At 39.7% G+C, this 21142-nt stretch overlaps 1 protein-coding gene across 1 annotated transcript in view; it reads right to left on the bottom strand.

Moving 5' to 3' along the window:
• The window catches only part of EFCAB5 (EF-hand calcium binding domain 5), a gene marked incomplete at its 3' end in the record, with an annotated part of 33232 nt that extends 12947 nt beyond the window's left edge, over window positions 1-20285 (bottom strand). Inside the window, exons 1-9 of the mRNA XM_009584841.1 lie at window positions 19810-20285; window positions 15136-15292; window positions 14387-14450; window positions 12459-12529; window positions 8702-8857; window positions 3853-3952; window positions 2926-3138; window positions 2257-2805; window positions 118-332 (exon numbers count right to left, since the gene is read on the bottom strand). Of these exons, the coding sequence (XP_009583136.1) occupies window positions 118-332; window positions 2257-2805; window positions 2926-3138; window positions 3853-3952; window positions 8702-8857; window positions 12459-12529; window positions 14387-14450; window positions 15136-15292; window positions 19810-20285 (2001 nt within the window). The remainder of the gene's footprint in view (window positions 1-117; window positions 333-2256; window positions 2806-2925; window positions 3139-3852; window positions 3953-8701; window positions 8858-12458; window positions 12530-14386; window positions 14451-15135; window positions 15293-19809) is intronic.
• Between the last annotated feature and the right edge of the window lie 857 nt (window positions 20286-21142).

The raw sequence follows: 21142 nt of genomic DNA, 5'->3' as shown, positions 1-21142 counted from the left end.
GCAAGGCTGCAAGTGAATAGCTCTGCCAGCATGAGATTAAAAGTTAACTTTGTCAGTGTCTGTAGGCATTTGCTTGTTTTTTGTTTGGACAAAACAGCAAAACTTATCAATATTTACTTTTTCTAGTTGTTCCCTTTTTTCCTCTTCTGTCTGTTTGTATTCTTCTTTGATAAATGCAATAAGCCTCTTCACAATAGGCAGAGAAATGTCTTCACCAACAAATGTCTCCATGAGCTGTACAAACTGTGGCAGGTTGAGGCAGCTTTCATCAAAGGCACTCCTAGTACGAGAAGCCCAACGGTTCTGAATCTCTGCCATGATGGGACGTAAGTCTGAAAGGCAGAAAGCACAGTGTGTCGCAGGAAGCCAAATGCTGCCCTAAAGCCGGCCACGTGGCAGATATCAACGCAGTCCTGAATCCTGCACTTCCTATCCAGTGAAATTACGGCTGAGTACAGACTGACTCCATGCTGACTAAAGGCCTTAATCTGCTTATACTTTTCTAATAGTATCTCTTAGATTTATGCTCCAGTCTAGCATGGATGTTTATCATACAACCAGGTCAAATCACTGAATACAGATGAGCTGAAATTACTGTAACACACCAAGTAGCCTTCTGAGACAAAGACTACACTGCTCTTATCTTGAAGTCAGCTTCAGGAATTAGTGTTTTGTGTTCTTGCCAAAACTTTCAGCCCACAGCAGTACCGGCATGTCTGCAGACACTGCCAGCCACTATGTGCCCAAGTGAACACACAACTTCATGACCAAATACCTGGAAATTTAGTGTTCTCACACTTCCAGTCCTCTAGAATTCTCTCTCCGAAGCTGCTATACCTGCAACTTAGGTCGGAAGTCAGAAGGTCACCTGATAAAAGATAAAATATACCTTGTAATGATAGAAGCTTTTAAAAAAGACACAAGATACAGCTTTTATAGAAGCCTTTAAATACATATATCCAAGCTATAGTTTCTAAAGCAAATGAAAAGAGCTGACATGAGCAGTCACCTGACCATGGCACTTCAAACTCCTGGCTAGCTTCAGCTGGAGAATCCTGTCTGTCTGAGTGTGCTGGACCTGCAATTTTAAAAAGAAATCTGTGAACCAGAGCTTACTAGTCTGAGCACCCTGCTGATGAATATGTAAAATCTACCTCTGCATTTCTGGAGTTACCTTTGTTATCAGTAGCTATTTATTTTTACTGTCTGGAAATACTGCTTCCTGAAATTCACCTGGTGAATGTTACATTTCTTAAGCCCAGCTACAAATACCCATTTTAGCAAAAGCAATAAGATAACTTTTTTCCAAGATAGGTTCAAAATAATATTGCTTCCATCCATCTTTCTCTCAAAGAGCATCGTAACATCACACCATTGTTTCTGCAAGAACAGGGTGGGAATCTGCTCTGAAGATGGAAGTACTGCATGCCCCAAACAATGCGGCATGGGCGCATCCAGGGACTGGCTGAATGACAAGTTGGTGCTGTGCACTGCAAGTTAACCACGGAAAGCTGTAGGTACCAGCAGGCTGTACCATCAGCTTTACAGCTCTTTATGTAGTAAGTCTGTCACTAGACTGCTCTGGCAATGTAGACCCAGTTCTTGCAGTGTTTTAAACTGTGAGACACAAGAGTGTATTCACAGAGTGCTAGCAAGGAAGTTGGTCCTTCTAGTATGTTTAAGAAAGTACCTCGTATGAAACACACAGTTGCCCGACCACAGCCTTCCTAGAACAAGGGCCTTTGTACACAATTAAGTATGATATTCCTTTGGAAACACAATGAGAGATTAAAATAAAAGGTTCCTGATATGTGGTCCCATAATATATCTCCCTATGGGCAATCACAGTCTAAAAATTATTAAAAGTCATTTCTATATTTAATGTGCTCAGGCTCCTGTCTTGCTACTAATATTACAGAGTGAAACAGAACATAAAGTTTCTCCTTATTATAAAAATGCTGCTGCTTCAGAAAGTCCCTACTTGAATTAAAGTGTCTGCTCAGTGCCTTGAGTACAGATCAGCAGCAAAGTGACTCACCTGCTGTCCTGTAAGAGGAACACACTCTGAAACCTTGGCAGAAGACACCATGCTGAGAAGATATCAAAGCTTATCATCTTGTGTATTCAGAATCACTCATATGCTTTCAATAGTTTTGAAATGGATAAATGGATTAAAAACACACCTATAATTAAACCAGTTCAAATGTATATGTTGAAAAAGATTAAGGTCTGCCAGAATAAAGGAGAATGCTTTACCTTTACCTTGATCTTGCAGAAGATCCTCATCCTGCAGTCTTGTCTCTGAGTTTGTCAGGTGGCCAAACTGGCTGCCATGCCGCCTAGAAAAACTCTCTTTTCTTGCAGGAGTTTCTTTCACAACCTCTGTAACTGGAGCATCCTGTTTTGAAGCAATGATGTCCATGTCTGCCACAGCTCTGTCTTCTGAGGTCATGGTTGTAGCTTCAGGTGTTGGTCCTGAAATTGTGTTGGTTGCCTCTGCAATCCAGTTGTCCTTCTCTTGACTGACTTGCCCTTCTGAGCCAGGTTCTCTGTCCGAGATACAATAATCTTCTTCCCTATTGGTTTCTGTATCAGGCTCTCTACCCAGGCTAAATTCCTCTTCCTCCACCTGTTTTTCAGATCCAGGTTCTCCACCTCTACTGAGACTGTACCCAGTAGAGGCTGATCCTGGGAAAGCTTCCTCCTGTTTGTCTGCACTTGCAGACTCAGTTTGACTCTCTGTTTTGATGTCTTCATGGAAACTGGATTTCTCACCATGTATTGTATCTCCATCCAAATCACTAGCTTCAAAATCAGTGCTTTTCACTGCTGACACAGCGTCCTCACCTTCCTTTCTCACTTCGGCATCACTTGATTCTGCTGCTTCGTTTTCTTCCTCAGAAATTCCTCCAATCTCAGCTTCACCCATTTGTTCAAAAAGACCTTCTTTGACACTAGCTCTCATTCTATATGGGCCTTGTCTATTATCATCTACAGGTTCATATGCTAAAATCTCTCCCTCAGAAATTCCTGTTTGAGACAAGACTAACGTTTCACTGAGTTCCTCACAAACTTCCTGGTCATCAAGGCCTCCCCATAACTCCGCAAGCTCAATCTCTTGCAGCTCACTTATTGGCCCTAAAATAGAAAAAATATTGATAAGATTATAGTTTGCCTTAGTTTTATGTTCTCTAGTATTGCATAAGAAAATTTAAAGGAAAAAGGTATTCCCAAGCAAATATAAACTCTCAGAAAGTACCTTCTGCAAACATGCATCTCAGAAACACAAAACTTCAGAATAATGTCTTTGCCTGCAGAGAACTGCACTTGTTATTGCGTATTACACCATATTTCTTTTGAAATAAATATGTTTCGTAATTCTCCATACTAAGAAGGAAAGCAGTAATTTGCCTTGCATTTGATCTTAGCAATTAATTAATGTCCAATATCTTAAAAATATTTTACTTTAATGTAGATGATTCTCTGTGTTTTTTCTTTACCCTTCCATGTTCCTGAAGAAATTTTAGTGTAAACACAAAATTAAGTTCTAATATTGCCCAGTAAGAATGAACAATTGTTTCAGGAAAAGTAGCCTTTCTTTAATCCTACTTCCAAAAAGGACTTCAGAATTTTGTAGGAAGGAAAAGTTTTGGATGCTGAAGTATTTCTGAACATCGCATCGCAGTTTGCAAAACATGTTTGCAAATTATGGTGTATAGGTCACAGCATTTGTCTGGGTTCTTTTTTAGGCTTTGTCCATTTCTGGTAACGTTTGTAAAATATGTATTAACTATACAACCTCATGTGACCTCCTAATGTTTTAACCACAATTGAAACATCCCATATACTTACACTGTCTTGGGTTACAGAATCCCCTCTTAGCAATCACAGGGCTTCTGTCGTAGAAGTCTGCCAGGAGGGCAAGTATTTTTTGTCTGTCTAAGAGACCAACCTAGACAAAAAGATCACAATTACTGGGTTTTTCCTCTGGGACTTACATCAACATTTGCAGCACTACAAAGGCACCATTAGCTAAGAATTACATGTGACTGAAAATTATCCATTAGCAGAACATCAGTACAAATTTCAAAGAAGTGAATTTGTTTCATAGGGGTAAAAATTTATTCTCTGGGCTTAGCTGGAACTCCTCATATATATTACTTTCCAGGCACAACCTCTTGACAAATTGCAGTTAGATGACTGTAACCACTTTTGCCAAAGGAGTTCTTCATGTAAAGATCAAAGCTTCAACACTGCACACTTTCAGGACAGATACCGATTGCCTGACAGTACTATGGAAGAATTTTCACATATTATAGGCTGTGCTGTATTATGTTAGTGACTGCACATTGTAGTTTGGTTTTGTGCCCCATCATTTCCTTTGAAGCGTTATGTATTGGCAACTGCCTGGGAAAATAATTAGTCCAAAAATCTGAGCTATTATGACAACCTCCCTAACTTCCTTTAAAAATTCATACACATTCGACCGTAGAGGTGAGAGAGGTATCTGTAGTTCCAGTGCAGAGGAACATGCAGTGTTTATTAAGTCCTTGTTGCTCAGGGTGAGTGTATACAGACAATAAAACCAGGAAAAGACAATGAAATGGGTCATTTCCAATCAGGAAATTGTAAGTTTAAAAAGTAAGGCAAATCTAAACGAATGTAAGTTTTCCATTTTATGATGAATTCCTGTTGTCATTATTCAAGTCCTGCCACCTTTGTAATCTCTCTCCCATTAGTGAAATATAGTAGTTAATTAGAGAACAGATTTACTTAAGTTCATTATTTGTAGCAAGTGCCTTTCCATCTGAATTATTGATTTCCTTTTCATATTTTGCTCTTAGATTAAAAACTGCAAAATGTAAAATTCACCAAGCTTTTAATTCCTTGTGAACTTTTCCTGCCCTTTGGCTGAAGAAATAAAGGCAGAAGTTTGCTGCTCTTTTCTGGAAATGAGCTCAAGATGACTGCATTGTTTACAATCTAAAACCGTAATTAATGGCATCAATGTTTAGGAACAGAGGAATTGAAAACAACTGAGCGATACCCATCACCTACTGGTGAAGTGCCTCCTGAGGAAGCTAATACTGAAAACTAAGTGAACACATCACATTTTCTGTTACTGCAACACCTTTCCTCTAAAGGGGATTGAAAGCTTTTTGCAAATTCTGAGGAAAGGATCAGAACTGAAATGTAACCTGTTGCCAGTCCAGTTTTAGTGTTTCTGACTCCTGTAACTTAATTCCTGCTAGTAAAAAAATGCTGGAAATTACAGTTGAATTTCAGCCACGTATGGGTTTGGAACAAAAAATGTCATCACGTAATTCTGTCCCTAACCTTACAAGATGTAGGCCCTGATTCCCAGTATCTTCATCTTCTCGACATTAATATACAAATATCTTGCACGCTCCCATACAAACATTTCTTTAGGCTGTTTGTTTTTCAGTTGAATATATCAGATCGGGTTCTACATCCATTTAGTAGATACACAAACACAGAACATGTTTCTGAAGATGTTACCAGATCACTGTGTAATATTTGGATTCTCCATTCAGTATTTCCATTACACACACTTAATTTTCTCTTTAAATTTCCTCAGCTGTTACTTGTCACAATCATCTGCTGGTTGCCTTGAAGCCGGCAGCACTAATATGAAGTTTTATTTTATTAAAACGGTAAATCAGTGAATGAAGTATTATTAAAAAGAAAATAAAAAAGTTGTTTTGTCATGTTAAAATTATATACTTGGAGGGTTTAGATAACTCAGATTCTAGGAGAGGTTTTTTGTGATTTAGATGAAAAAATTTTATTTTTATATATTGTTAAAAATAGTAAATTCCTTTTCAGAAATTACCGAGTATGAATTAGGGGTATATTTTCCACCTTGTTTTAACATTTACAATTTATATAGATTTGCCATTCTACCAGAAGTCTCTGTTATTTCAGGACACTTTTCCTTACATCTTACCTTGGAAGGAACATGTCACCGTAAAACTATCTATAGAAAGAGGAGCATTACAACAGGAAAACCATTTCCAAGGTCCTATACCCAGTTACGCTGTCTTTCTGGGTTTCTAAATTTACTAGCAAAGGTTGTGTTTCTTTGTACTTTGTGTTTGACTGGGGAGGCTGATGAAAGATTCCTGCCCATCAGCCCTTCGTACTGAGTCTTGTCGGCGGGACAGGTATAGCATCCACCATAAATAAAGCAGACCATCTGTGTTTGTACAACTGCCCAAAACTTGTCTCCGCTTTTAACGAGTGCCAACTCTAGTGGCTAGAGAGTCGAAACATGTTGACCTAATTTTCTTGTCACCTAGATATTGGCAAGTGATGATTCTCAGCTGTTTTCAGCAGTGCTCTGTGATCTATGAGTAATTCCTTTAGCAACACAGACTAAACCAGACTTGCCATTTAATCGGTGATAGGTCAGTGTTTAACCGCTTGATTGTTTTTCTGGAAATGTGATGTGTGTATCTTGAACACCACAATATGCTTGTCAGCGAGCGAGATGGGAAGAACAGACACTCAGAAAAGGTCATGAGAAAGCAGACCTTGTTGCTGTACTGCAAGAAAGGTAATCAGAAGTGTCTCAAACTTCATTAGTTTGAAAACTAATCTCTGACTAAATTCAGTTACATTTAAAGATCCTGGGCTTAAAACATGCCTGAGAATTAATGCAGATTCTGTTATGATGTGTAAAAGAAACTATACTTGATACACATGAGCACAGAGAGACAATAAGCTTAAAATTCACAGCTATTGCCTTTTGGGGCATTAGAGCAGTGATTCAACTGTATTCTGGTATTGTCTTGGAAAGTTTCTGCTACACTGTATAGTCCAGGCTGTTCTTGCTGAGCTGCCATCCTTCTGGATGCATGCATTTGAAATCATAATAATGATCATGTGGATACCTTCTAATTTGACTGTAATTTAAACACTGCTTTCTCAGCTCCCTAATTGCAACTCACTGAGGCAGCCAGCCACACTCACCATGCAGACTGGAATAACTGCCTGCTACCAAACAAATGTAAATTAGGAACTGAAACAACTGCTTTGCTGTGCTTTGCAGAATGAGTACTACAGGTAATGGATCACATTCAAGTGGTAGAAGTCCTTGGGTTAGTTTGCATCTTTTATCTTCCCTGTGGGTGCAGTACAGCAGGACTTATTAGAGCTATACAAAAGAAATCAGGTCAGGTTTAAAAGAACTGCATGGTCCACACTACAGTTTAGTGAACTCAATTTGCAGAGCGAGGCTACCTCGGAGGCTAGAAACAGCAACGATGTTTGTGCTCTGATCATTTTTTTCTGGGCAGCGATGGCGACTATGCTGATAGCTGCTCACTCTTGCTATGTTGTGCTAGTGTTTTTGGCTCTTTGCCTCTGAGATTCCACTGGGATTAGCAGCATGGAGATGGTGATTACTGCCACAGAAATAATAGGAAGAAAGTCACATTAAAACGTGAAAAGGAAAGAAGGGATCCTTTCAAAATGCATGGCAAAGATAGGACTTGGCTTTATATATTACTCTACCCTGGAGGATCCGTCATAGCTCTTCTTGACAGCAATAGGAAAATGAAATGTCTTCTAACTGAGCAGTAGACACATTTCTTTCCTCATCCCTGAAACAGCAGCTTGCCTGCTATTCTCTAAAACACACCATTGGTGTTGAAACGTGCTCTGTAATCCCATTCTCTTAGAGGTAATGACATTATTAGCATGACATTGTAGAGCACAGTTCATTCTGGGTAGGCATGCTGTAAACATCACTAGAGGAGTGCTGGATGGAATATATAATTTATGTAGGAGAGAAAACTGTAAGATTATGGCAACAACTTGCTGTGTAGTAGCCAGCAATTGGCTAACTGAGGCTACTCATAACAAGTACCATACATTTTGGATGAAAACCAAGTTTTTAGCAATAGCTTATGCCACTGGTTCTTCAGCTCCTACTATTTACTGGTTTTCTAATAAGTCTAGCTTTTTTTTTTTTTTTTTAAATAGGGATGCAGGTGTATTCAGAAGATGATAGATAGAGTTTAGAGCTGCTGAAAACCAAATTTTGGCTTTTGAGTTCCATTTCCAGCTCTGTAACTGACTCATTGTATTTTAATTTCCTGTCTATAAACTGTGGCTGAAGTTCACAGTACTTTTCTCAGAGAAGTTGTAAAGGTAGATTATTTTGCATTTTAAATTTAAACTGTTATGAGACTTATTGATAGAAGCCTTAAAGGTGTATAAATTAATGCAACATAATTAACACAATATATGTTACTATTGTAGTACTGTGCACATTTGTTAAGATCAATCTATATCAGGTCATCTTTGCTGAAATACATCTGAATAGACAAATTAGCACCCAAACATTCTGAACGTGCTGGAGGAACAGGTAATGACCAGAAGTAGTAAAGGTCGTGGTTCATTTCTTCTCCAGAACCATCAAACTTCAGCCCCAAGTCATCAAGTTAGGTCATTCTGTTTCTAATTAGCCATCAGCTTATAGGCTATTGACTATTTCTGTGTCTAAGAACTATGAATTTGAAGACAATGCAGCAGCTGTTGTCCACTAAAATAATGCTGAGTAAGCACAAAGAGAGCATCTGGAGTCATGAAGAATAAAAAGGCGGCAGTGACCCAGAGAAATATCAAACTGGAAGCATCACCATATTGAAATTAGGTTGAGAGCTGCTTTGCCTACCTTTCCATAATCACAATCTAGGAAGAGATCAGTAAACATTTGCCTCCGCATATCATGTCTTCTTGCTTCTTGGAAGTCATCAGCACACTGACAGAGATGCTTCAGGATTTCTTGGAACATGTCATTTGAAAAATGTTCAGTGTAGGAATGGACATACTATGGAGAAAAAGCAGTAGTGTAAATGGTTAGCTTTCTTCAAGTATTTTCACCTTTATTTGAACTCTTAAAAATCTACTGCATGCAATGAATTTGTAGTTTAATCTGCTAACGTAATGCAAACTTGGTGCATGGATGCTACACTGCCTACTTTGTTCTTTCTTTCAGAAGCAGCAATATTCTCCAAACAAGCCTGGGACACTGCTGCGCTAGGCACTGCACAAATGCATCTTCAACAGCTCCTTTCCTGGCCCAGAGGTCACTTGTCATGTTCAGTGGTTCAGAGATGCTGGATCAGAACCCCTCCTATGAAATGTCATTGCTTAAGCTAGGTTATCTCAGGGAGGATAGTAGTTCTCCATGGTTTTCTGCAGCATTTAGTATTCCTGACTTTACTCCCAATGAGGCATTTTGAGCCATTGGTTTTTGCAGAACTGACAGTCACTCAACTCTCTAATGCCACAAAATGACCATTGCCCACAATCTCAGTGTTTAGAGAACCAGTCTGGATACAACAAAAAAAGGAAAGAACCTTTTGAAAATGAGCCTGCTGTCACCTAGGTCCTCTGACACTGGGAATACTACTGACTCGAGATTTATTTTAAGTTCTAGCCTTGGAGACACTTTAACACTTTGGATTTATAGCCATGTGGTTTTTATGAGCAAAAGCAATATGGTTCTAAAAATGTGGTGTGCATGACATAAATAATAATGGCCATCAGAACAAACCACAATCCCAAAGCCTGTGCTGAATTATTATAGCAGGTTTCTGGAGCCAGCCACTGTAACAGGGAGCCCATACGGTTAAAAGGAGGAATTTGCAAAACACAGAATGTTTCCCATTATCCCATTTTTAGAGTATGGATATCTGACATAAGTGCTAGAACATCTTGGACTTGTTGAAATGCCGCACAGGCATTAACGAACTGAAATATTAATTTATGTTATTATTATTCATGTCTATATTGCATAATTTCCAAGTATATGGGACAAGCGGAGAAAAGAGGAAGAGCAGAGAAGCAGCAGCCAAAGGCCTGAGGGGTGGCTGGTGGGAAAGAAGAATTCCTAATGCAATGTATGTTTTTTCTGCATTTCAGCATAAAAAGAGAGGATGTAGGTGGGTTGGAGACAAGGTGGCAGATCTGGGGCTACGTGTATCTACTAGCTTTTCAGAGCTATTACAACCCGGAGCCCTGTGACAGATGAACCTTAAAGATGACAGCAGTTGGGAGGAGGCAGGTTGGACAAGCAGCTTGTTATTTTGTATGTCATCTTGGTGACATATCCAAAGACTTGTGTATTAATACTGCTGTCTAACAGCTCCACAGAAAATTTTTTAGAAGCGTATGTTCAGCTATGTGGGCAGGAGGAACTATCGTAGAGTCATAAGCTTTTCTTAGCTGATCTGTGTGAAGCACTCTACTGTGTAAAGTACCGTACACATAATAAGCATACTTTTATTTATTATTAACCAAGAGATTTTGACACCCATCAGAAGAAAGCTGGCACACCTCCTTCTTGCTATCCAGTGTGAGATCTCGCTGCAGTTTGTGAACACGTTATCATCAATAACGATGGATCTTTGCTTTTAGTTCCTACTGATCTCCATAGAAATCGAGTAAGCCACATGCAATCATGGAAAATAATCTCACCTTTAAAGACTGATTCTGACCCTACAAAAGCAATGTGAGTATTTCCTTGGTGTCAATAGCTTTGTGTCAGGCTGCTGGGGGTTCTGCATGTTAGAGTACAGAGCCTGTGAAATAAACTATTAAGGAGCGGTCTCTGGGATTTAAATGCTTTTAACATAAAAGACCCCAAGAGCTTGTCACGAAGGATGTAAAAATACAACAGCCACTGTTTGCATGTCTGGAAAAAAACCCCAAAACCCAATTAATAACAATGTATGAGGTCTCTACTGAGTTTCTAACAGCCTTTAAGTAACCCAAAGCTGCACTGAATTCAAGGAAGAAAAAAAAAAGTGCCATTTAATTTTAAAGTGCCATTTAATTTTAAGGTCTATTAAAAAGCAATGCTTTCCACATGCGAAAGGGCCTAGACCAGTGCGGAGAAAGATCATTTCTCTTTCTGGTTTTGGTGGATAATGCAAACTGATGAACAAAGGTAAATAGTAGCTGAGGATTAGAAACAGCCCTGTCCTGAGAGCAAGGCCTGTGATTATGGAACAGTTTCCCAAGGGAAGTGATGAAAGCCTCATCATTTGATTCAATTAAAACCGGACTGGAAAAAGCATCAGAGAATATATTCTGAGAACAACGTTGCACTGGCTGGTAAATCAGGCAGCTTGACAGTCCATGTCTTTTGTATTTCTGATCTCTGTTGTCATCTCTTTAATTGCATTAAAATAAAGAGTACACAAAATATATTTTTAAACATTTTTCTAATGCTAATGGAACATGAATTCATTCAGTGCTTATACATGTACCATAGGGGTTATGGATTGATGCTTTATTTCAGTGACAAAAGCAATTCTGTGGGCTCCCATTATCCACAATAGTTTTCTTAATTAAATGCAGTTATTCTGAGGTTAAATTTTAAAATACCTCATTTCATGCTTAAAAAAGCCTTCAACAAGTTATCATAAAAATGCATCTCTGTGCAAACTACTGAACATGTGAGTCTCCTGGGAGTGAAGAGGCACAAAAATCACACATGGTTGCTTGAAATTAGTCTCTGCACAGCTGCTTTATACTCTGTTTTTAATTATTGTAACAGCACCCACTAGCACTGCTGCAATTGAGGGTCTGTCGTTATTTCTATTCTAAACATCCCTTTTCACAGGTTTAATTACCCAGCCATAGAATTTAGCTCTGTCGTAGGTAGAAATGGCTGGCAAAGTCTTGGCCTGGAGAGTTTTTCAGCAAATATAGTTTGTACTGATTTGGTTGTTTTCAAATTGATGAAGAGTAGAGTAATGGGATGAAACTTCCAACTACATTTATTGATTTTGGTGAGTTACAAACACACTTCTGATGTTTCTCAATGACAGCTTTTGATTTTAAAACTGCGTATTTTTCAGCCTGGTTATGCTTCTCACACACTTACGACACTTGTTGCGGTTTGGTTATGGTTCAGGCCAGTAATAGTTCAGGGTAAAAATGGTAGAGCTTCTCATCCCAGTTCATCACTTGTTAGGTTTTTCTATGGTTAATAGAACTTAATCAGAAATAACACGACTTTGAGAGCAGTACTAATTACCTCAGGCTAATGCTTATATTGGGACACCGAACCTCCCTTGAGCAGCCAACACAAAATCTGAATTCACCGATGATTCAGGGCTTTGGCATTCTAGAAAGGGACTGGGAGGGATGTCCTAAAACCCACTGCTTCTAGAGTAACTTCTCAGAGAGCGGCACAGGCTGCAGCTCTGAAGAAAGCAAAATACTTCCCCCTTGCTGGCCAGAATGGAAGGGTTGATGGATACGGAGATGGAACATGAAATGTCCTGATACAACCAATTACCTGGGATGCTGGAGAAGTGAAGCCCTTCACTTACTGATCTTAGCTGTCCCCAGGGAAATGCTACCGCTTTGTGATAAACATCATATTCTGAATCAAATGTTCTTATTTCATTTCTCACCTCTGTGAATTCATCTATGTTTACTTTTTTTTCCAATGTGTCTACGATTTCCAGCTTCCTGTCATAGATTGCTAGTAAAAAATGAAGGGACATTGGTTTAGAAAGCAAACAGTTGTGGTTTTGCATATTGTACACATTTTTTTGCACATTGTTATATTACATTAACTTTCTTCTCGTGTTGGATTACGTTTATTTGAGGTTATCCTACACAAAGCTGAAGCATCTGACTGTATAGAGGCTATCTAAATCTGATTCTTACATATTTCTCTTGCTGAGAATCTGCACTTACCTATTCAGAACTGTATGGTCATATTTATTCTTGACATACGTTGGTGCAAATTGCAATGATTTTAACAGTACTTACAACTAATTATGTGAGGGAAGAAATGATTTTTGATTTAACAAACAGATAAAACCGCCTTAAAATTCTGGGGACATGGATTCTGCTTTGCAAGAGTGGCATCTGAAAGTCAGTAATTTTCCCAAGAAGCTCTGTGGGAATATTTTTACTGATTATGATATTCAAAACTATCTTTTGGTCAGCTCCTGGGTTGCTGTAATGGAACTGAGAAGGTATGTCAACTGTCTACATAGATTTCTGAATGACGTCCTTGAGCACAGACATGCTATTTCTGTTGGGATTATTTTTGTGTTGGGATTATTCTTCTGTTCTTTCTTCTACAGTATATCAGGAATAAAGAGAAAATTCACCATAGCATGCATTTATCTCTTGTTGCTTAAGATATTCCTAAACAGCACATTATCTTTATTAAACTATAAAACAAAGCTTAATGTTCCATTAATGTATATTGGATGCTATTAAATGAAATACATCAAGAAATGGAGCCACACTGTTAGTGAAATATGACATAAAGCACCTCCAGCATCTGGAAAGCAACATCTGGACAGAAACTTCCTTCTCAAACTCACGTCCCAGTATCTGTTCACACAGGAGAACCAGAGCCACCACAGCAGGAGCACAAGGGCTGTGTTTGGCATTCGCACAACGTACTATCAATATAGGATGATTACTCAGAGGAACAATTCTGTAATGTAGAAAGGGCTGAGCAAGGGCAAGCTCTGGACAGAGGTGACTTCAGCAGCAAGCAGAAATGCACTCTGGCGGTTCCCTGCTTATCATCCCATCTTCCAGCAAAGGCAGATTTGTTATTATTCATGATCATTATAAGGCTATCGATGTAAAGGGCTGGCAGCAGGCTGTATGTTGCCACTTCAATGTTCCTGGCTCTATCTATTCAATTATCATTATTTGGGGAGGTCAAGTGTAAGCTATGTAAAGTGGACAGGAATTATGGAAATCTTTCTGTGCTGAGTGCTCCGATACAGAGGCCCTTGTGCTGTGTGTCACTGGCATGCCTGGGACTGGCAAAGGGAACGGCTAGACAAGATGTGTGATTTGGTGGAGCGTTAGGTAAGCTTCAGCATCTTCCCTGAAACCATAAAAGGTAACAACACTGTCAGATTTTAATTTTTTTGATCCTACCTTTCCTCCATACCTCCAGTATGCCAAGCTGTCCATGGGATTTCCAAGACCTCCCATGAGACAAGGAACACCGTGGAATAGAGTAGATGAAGGACAGTTACAGTGATTGTTAAAAATCATGATAAGCACATGGCAATATCTGGCTAATGCAGGATGTAGGTGGAAAGGGCCTGCATCTGATCTTTCTATCTCTCCAAAAGATTTTTTAAACTTCTTTCCATACTTTTCAAGATCATATTAATGAACCACATGGTGGCTCAGTCTCTTTCCAATCTGCCTGAAGATTGGTGGCTAATATCCTAGCTGGTGTAACTACCCTTAGAGATTCTTTCTCTATTATCAAATCCATTCACTGTTTGCTCACAGTTTGCATCAGAACTCAGACCACAGAAATGAAACTGAAGAAGACACATCGAAAACTTACCTTTTTTCATATCTATGGGAGTAGAAGCAATGACATCTGGAAAAGACCTCAGGGCACTCTGAACCTGCAAATCAAGGTAATAGTCAAAGGCCTGTTTCATGCAGAAAACAGTAGGCAATTACTAAAATAAATCATCCAGAATAATTAGTCGTATGGGCCAGCAGTGCTTCTTACGACGCATGTTAAATGTAGACCTTGTCTATGTTGTGCTGTGTGTAACTACAGCACAATTTCCTAGGGGCCTTGTGTGACTTGTAAGAAAGATGCTTGTACCAAGAGATGTATTACAATTACTGCAAATCTCATCTTTTATGAGCTGCAGTATCAATTTTTATGAGTCACAGGGGCAGAAAGAAGATTTAATGGAGGCCACAGGAGTGCAAGAGTGGCTGCCCTGGGCCTTTTTAAGGGGATTCTGAGGGATAACCAGCTGCAGAGAAGGATATCCAGTGATAAGGTATGTATCCAACAACCTCAGGAGTGTCTGAGTACCTTACGGGGCGTTTAGCTTCCCAGGACTTCTGTGGAGAATGCATCGCAATCCTTCCATGTGCTCGTGAGGAATCAGGGCTTCGTGAGGCTAAGTGGTAGACAGTGGCCTGCACCCTGACCCTAAGGGATGTCAGAGCCATTATCCATCCCTGTGCTCCATGCTGCCATGCCAGGGCAGACAGCACTATCACAAACTTCCTTTTCCTCCTGTCTGGAACAATCATAGCAGTGTGTTAACAAGGAACATCTCTAGTTACCAGTGCAACCGGTATTCTGCCACTGACATCCACTGTCCACTCTTTGAACTGAATTGCCAGCTCCTCCTTTCTCATCTCTTTCACCTGAGACTTCATATTGTCCACCTGCTCCTTTTCCTTACGTTTGTTCTTTGCCTCAGACTTCATCCTGGCCAGCCTGTAGGACACGGGAATATGGTTTAGAAAGATACCATCATAAACATATTTAAGCTAGATTGAGCCTACCCGGAAGAACAAAAGGAAAGGAAATAACTTCTTACTGAAATTCTTGTCCTTCTAGTACAAGCAGATTTTTTTCCAAAGAAACACTTGGTGTTTGGGGCACAAAATTACTGGTGTGACTATGGGACTAGATTAGTAATCCGTGTTTTCAGAGGGCAGCTCCAAGGAGGTGAGAGTATTTATATCCTGACATGTATCATCTCCTGAAATCTAGTGTAACTATGAATCTGAAGAAATAACCTCTGACTGTCAGATACGTGCATGTGGAGAGAGCCTCTTGTAGAGTATACGGTAGACATTTAAGGGAAAATCATCTTTACAGCTCTCCTAGTTTGTGTAGTTTCAACAGTGATAAATTTTACCTTCACATTTATAATGGCATTAATCATTTATTGTGTAGATGTCCTTCAATTTTCTTTCAATTTTAGCAGGAACAGAGGTGCCTAATTTTGCTACACTTGATTTACCAACAAAATTGCATCAGTATGCATTTGTCTCAAAGCCTAAGTACCATTTCACATGAGCACTTCATCGGCAAAGAACAACGTTCAATGAAATTTCTTAAGCAGTCTTACACAATAAAGTCCTTACTCCCTTAGGACAGGGATAATACACCAACCTCTCCGTCATTTTGAATGCATAAAGTTTGCAAGCTTGGACTAAAAGTACCTCCCTTTCCTCTTCCTTCCATTTTCTTTGCTTTTCCAATCACCCAGTCATATTTTTCCTAATCCTCCATTTCGCACAACAAAAGAACTGAATAAAATTGATGCCGTAGAACTCATCTGCTTTGGTTTTGACTTTGTTCATTTATGAAATGGAAAAAAAGCCTTTAGGAAGTTCAAAATGCTTAAAGCCAAAGGATCAGTTCATATGGGGAGAACGGTTCCTGCTCACGGAGGCTGCTGGAACCTTTCTGCATTGCAGCAGCTGCCCTGCTCACCCCTGCGGCTCTCACTTACACCCTCTACAGCTAGTCAGAGCAAGGGGAACTGCTCCTCGTTTGTACCTGAGAACACACTAGTCCAGAAACTGTATTTTAACTAACAATTTCTGCTCCCTTCCACCCCATGTTTCACATATTGTGAAGATGGGCTGATCCTGTCCCTGCTCTCTTCTGTTGCTATGGGGTCATCCTAGAAATTACAAAACAATTTATATTTTCTTTAATGAATAGAAAGGCCTATTTAACATGTTACAGCAATACACTTTGACCACAGTCAGTTTTATCACTAGGTACTTGTTCTTCATGGCCACTTATCACCAAGGTTTCTTAATGAATAACTGGGTTCCTTAATCAATTGTGGGCATTGCACAAGTGCCTGCTGAGGCAGTTCAGCCTCTGGCACTTTAATAGCAGAGGAAGGGTAAAATAATTTCCTGTCTTCTGACTCCTTCAGACACAGCGAAGAGGAGGTATGTAACAGGTACCAAGCTAAATAGACTAACAGACTTTTCTCCAATGTATGCTACAGACAGAAAGAGAAAACCAGACCATTTCCAGCTGCAGCTCCTCCTCAGGAGCGGTCTGCAAGCTGGAAACAGAGCTAAGGCCATGCTAAGAGTTGCCAAGGTGCTCTGGTGATTAATCTGGGACGTGCCCAGCACAAGTTACATTCTGTGCTGCACCTGCGCTGTGCTGCACTTTTGCATTTATTTCTAGGGTCCTAAAACACCAGGCAGCTGCATCCTCTGTGGCACAAAATGTTTCTCCCCTAGACAACAATGGCAAAACAGGCTATAACAGTGCTGGGGAAATCTGGGACGTGCCCAGCACAATTTACATTCTGTGCTGCACCTGCGCTGTGCTGCACTTTTGCATTTATTTCTAGGGTCCTAAAACACCAGGCAGCTGCATCCTCTGCCTGGTGTCTCTGCTGTGGCACAAAATGTTTCTCCCGTAGACAACAATGGCAAAACAGGCTATAACAGTGCTGGGGACTCGTTTCAAAGTGAGCTCATTTCAGTATAAGACATTTCCAGAGAAGATGAGATGGCAGCGAGGGTGACTTCTCCCTGCAGAATGAAACATGTTTCTTCAGGAAGACAGCTGCCTAACTCCCACACAAGGATGGGTGACTCAGACTGAAGGACTACTATCCCTGAACGAATAAAGTCTCTGTTTCAGGTATCAATCCATTTGGATAAGGAATTTCTCCCATCTGTTCCCCCGCATGCCTTGCCTCCCAGGCAGGTGGCAGTTAAGGAGAGGCTGGAGGAAGCCTGAGAGAGCTCGCTGAGGACTGGTGAGCTTTAGGAAAGAACCTGTGGTGAAATCCTGCCTTTCCTGCAGGTAATGTCAAGGCTCCCAGGAGCTTCATTGGGGCCAGAATTTCAGTCCTCATCTTTCTGGTGCTTATGTGAGAGATTTTGGGTGCAGACTGGCATTTCTTTTGTAAAATTTTTTTCCTGTTTAGAAAGCCAATGACCCACATTAGGAGTCTCAGTGCTACATGGTGTCAGTAAAATCCTCTGTGCTGCTGTGATTTAAGAATCCTATGCAAATCCCATAACACAGCCATCACAAATATGTAAATCCTGAGCTGCTGTGAATGCAAATCCCATGATACTACTACCAGCGGATAGGCAAAACCTGCTACAGCTATGGCTACATAAACCCCCATGGCAGTGCTATCTACGGAGAGATTGATTTCTACAAGTCTTGATAGTCACTTCCTTTGCATCAGCTGCGATAGCTACAGATGGAGAACCTGTCTCCAAATGTAAACATGGACTTAACAGCCAAGGCCAACATAACATGTCACTGGTAGCCAGCACTTTGCATTCTACAGGAAAATCTGACCTCTACAGAAATAAGCTCTGTTTCACAATGAAAGCTAAGAGTATTTTAGCAGAAAAAAAAAAACAACCCCAAAACCAAAACAAACAAAAAACCAACCCAAACCTCCAGGAAATTTTATGTATTTTAATTCAATTTCTTTTGCAAAATAAAAATGAGATATGGTTCTGAACTTCCTGCATCCAGGTGTTCCTCTGTGAAGCAATATGAATGGTGAAACAGTCCCCAAAACAAAGGTGTGGCAAGGCTGGCACCCTAAACATCCCCCCAGAACAGCCTGTGCTTGAGTGAAAGCTCACTGAAAATGAAGATGTTTCCCCAGATCATTTGTTTCAGTGGACCAGCATTTAAAAAATAAAAAATAAAATTGAAAATCTTTTACCAACTCTGGTTGTACTACTGTATGTCTGCTTATGAAGAAAAATCAAAAAGCTGAACTCTTACACACTGACCACGATCACTCAGATACAATTTTTTTTATCTGTGGGGAAAAAGGACGGAAGTGACTGCATGAAATTCACTTATCACACTGCTTTAGTTGTATTCACACAAGGCGTGTTCCTATGAACTGTAACACTATGTGGACTAGAAATGTAGAGAGACAGAAACTCAGAGCAATAGAGAGAAATTTAACATATTCTTTTATTCATTGTAATACTGGGAACTTCAATTATCTTCATTTACAGTTTATGTATAAGACATGTCAGCATTTTACTTCCCTAATTCCTGACACTGAAACCCTGAAACCAATTTTCAAGCTGTATGTACTACTTATGCAAATAGAAGAGACAGCCATTCAAATAGAAGTCATTATTCTACAAACACAGATAGAGAATACAGTGATCTAGTAGTGAATGAGTAATTTTGACATCATTCACAATCACCTCTGGGTCATCTATAAACACAAATGTTCACTTCTATATTTTTCTGAATAGAGCAATGAAAATGAAAGCATTATTGTTCACCTAATGCACTCACATTCTAACCTTAGCATATTGTAAGATGCCATGGAATCCCCTTCCAATATTCATTAAATATTATACTAAAGCAAGCAGCCTAGAATACACCCCAGAAATAAGCAACATGATAAAAAACAAAACAGTTTCTACTTTAAAGGGAAAAAAGAATCTGAAAGGAAAGCCTAAGTAAAAATTCCAGGAGTTTCTACAATGTGCCAGGACAATATTGTTGTTAGTTTGGTCAAGAAAAATCATCCTGAAGGAGGAAAAAAGGTTATCTTTTTATGAAGTTTGGAAAAATAGACAAGAAATGATCTGAAGAGTCCATAGACCTTTGATACTAACACCTGTCCTAAAGAACTGCTGTCACTAACCTAGACCGGTTTGAAAGCAGTTTGCATTCCACATATGTAATTAAGATAGAGTCTAAAGAGGAATTATATACTTGTGAAGAGCAGAATATCACCTTAAACAGGAATAACTAGTGTCTCATTTTGTGTGACATGTTCTGGCATTTGTCCTGCTTCTCAAGTTTTTATGAGAGACAACTACCATCTCTGGCACCGTACTCCACAAGATTAATTTTGTTCGACACTTCCCCAGCCAGGCTGCACTCACACCATTCCTCTTGTAAAACAGAGACCAAGACACCAGCTCTGGTCTTGTGACCAGCCACACTTTCAACTCTCTCACCTCTCTGATGTTGTACCTGGCATCTCAGTTTTTAGCTCCTCCATGACCATCTTCATTCCTCTCAGGTATGGGCCTGGTTTTGTAGAAATACTATACTGAGGGTTATGTCTCATCAGGTATTCTCCAAGAAAATTAATGGGGTTAAATGTGGTTGGTTCTTTGTCTGGTGCAAGCACATTCTTTCTTTCCACTTCCATTGACAGTTTTTCTATCCCTGCGATTAATGTAGGTAGGAGTTTGTCAAGCAAATAGATGCGAGTATCTAGTGACTCTTTGTCTTCACTGAACCACTCTTTGGACAGCCAGTCACAGGGTTCTCTCTTCTTTACCTTTTCTTCTTTTGCCTTTTCTGCAAGAATCATCTTCACCTTTGTCTCCTGCAGACTCAGACACCTCTGCTCTTTCCACGGAGCATAATTACTAAGACATGGCAGCTCATCATTCCCCTGATTTCTTTTCATTTCTGTGGCAGTCATATTCTTGCCTCCACGTTTGGGATGTTTTAAAGCTGCAGTTTGGGCTGCTGCTTCTGGCTGAGCAGCCATACCTCAATCACTGTGACACAGAACAAAAGCAGCACGTTATATAATGTAAAAAGATGCAGCAGTGTCCTAGCAGATGACACAGGAAGAAAGTCTATTGTTAGGAATTAACTAATAATTTTTCTATGTTCCTTTTTTATTCTGTTACTGCTGCTTTGTACTCCTAAATAAATACTGCCTCTTTACTTCAAAGATCAGTAAATGATTTATAAAGATTAATTATGCATCACAACAGCCCTTGGAGACAGAGCAACTAAGTAAGTGTGTTCCTTTCTTATGGGAGAAGAAACTGAGACACAGAAGAGAAGTGATTAATTCCAGGTCACTTAGAGACTCAGAAACCAAGTGGTAAACAGTGCTCGGAAGACTTATCCCCCAGTTCTAACCAGTGGATTCCTCTTACCCCTAGTATCGTTATTTCTGTTAAGGTCCCATTCCATGCCTCCAGGAAATCCAGTGGATATAAGACAAAGGAAGCAAGTAATGGAAAATACTAGATGCCTAGGAGCAAGATTTCTCTACATGCCTTCTTCTGCTTCATCTTTTCTGTAGCTGTGAAAAACAGTGAGGAAGCTTGTCCCATAGACTACTTAATTTCAGCTTTGGCAACTATTTCTTCCTCTGGACATTTTGTTAAGGTAACGAGGACACAGGTGTATGGGTCAGCAGAGCTGCTACAGAAAGGGAAACTATACCATGAACTCTGTAATTAAGCTGTTCACAAGCACTTAATCTTGTAGATTGTTCTATAGAAGACAGATCTACAGCGAGTTGCAGATATCTCCCTTTAC

The sequence above is a fragment of the Fulmarus glacialis genome, unplaced genomic scaffold (genome assembly GCF_000690835.1).
Source record: "Fulmarus glacialis isolate BGI_N327 unplaced genomic scaffold, ASM69083v1 scaffold48189, whole genome shotgun sequence".
Classification (NCBI taxonomy): Eukaryota; Metazoa; Chordata; class Aves; order Procellariiformes; family Procellariidae; genus Fulmarus; species Fulmarus glacialis.
The sequence above is the reverse complement of the archived record's forward strand: the minus strand, read 5'-3'. Positions and strand labels throughout refer to the sequence as shown.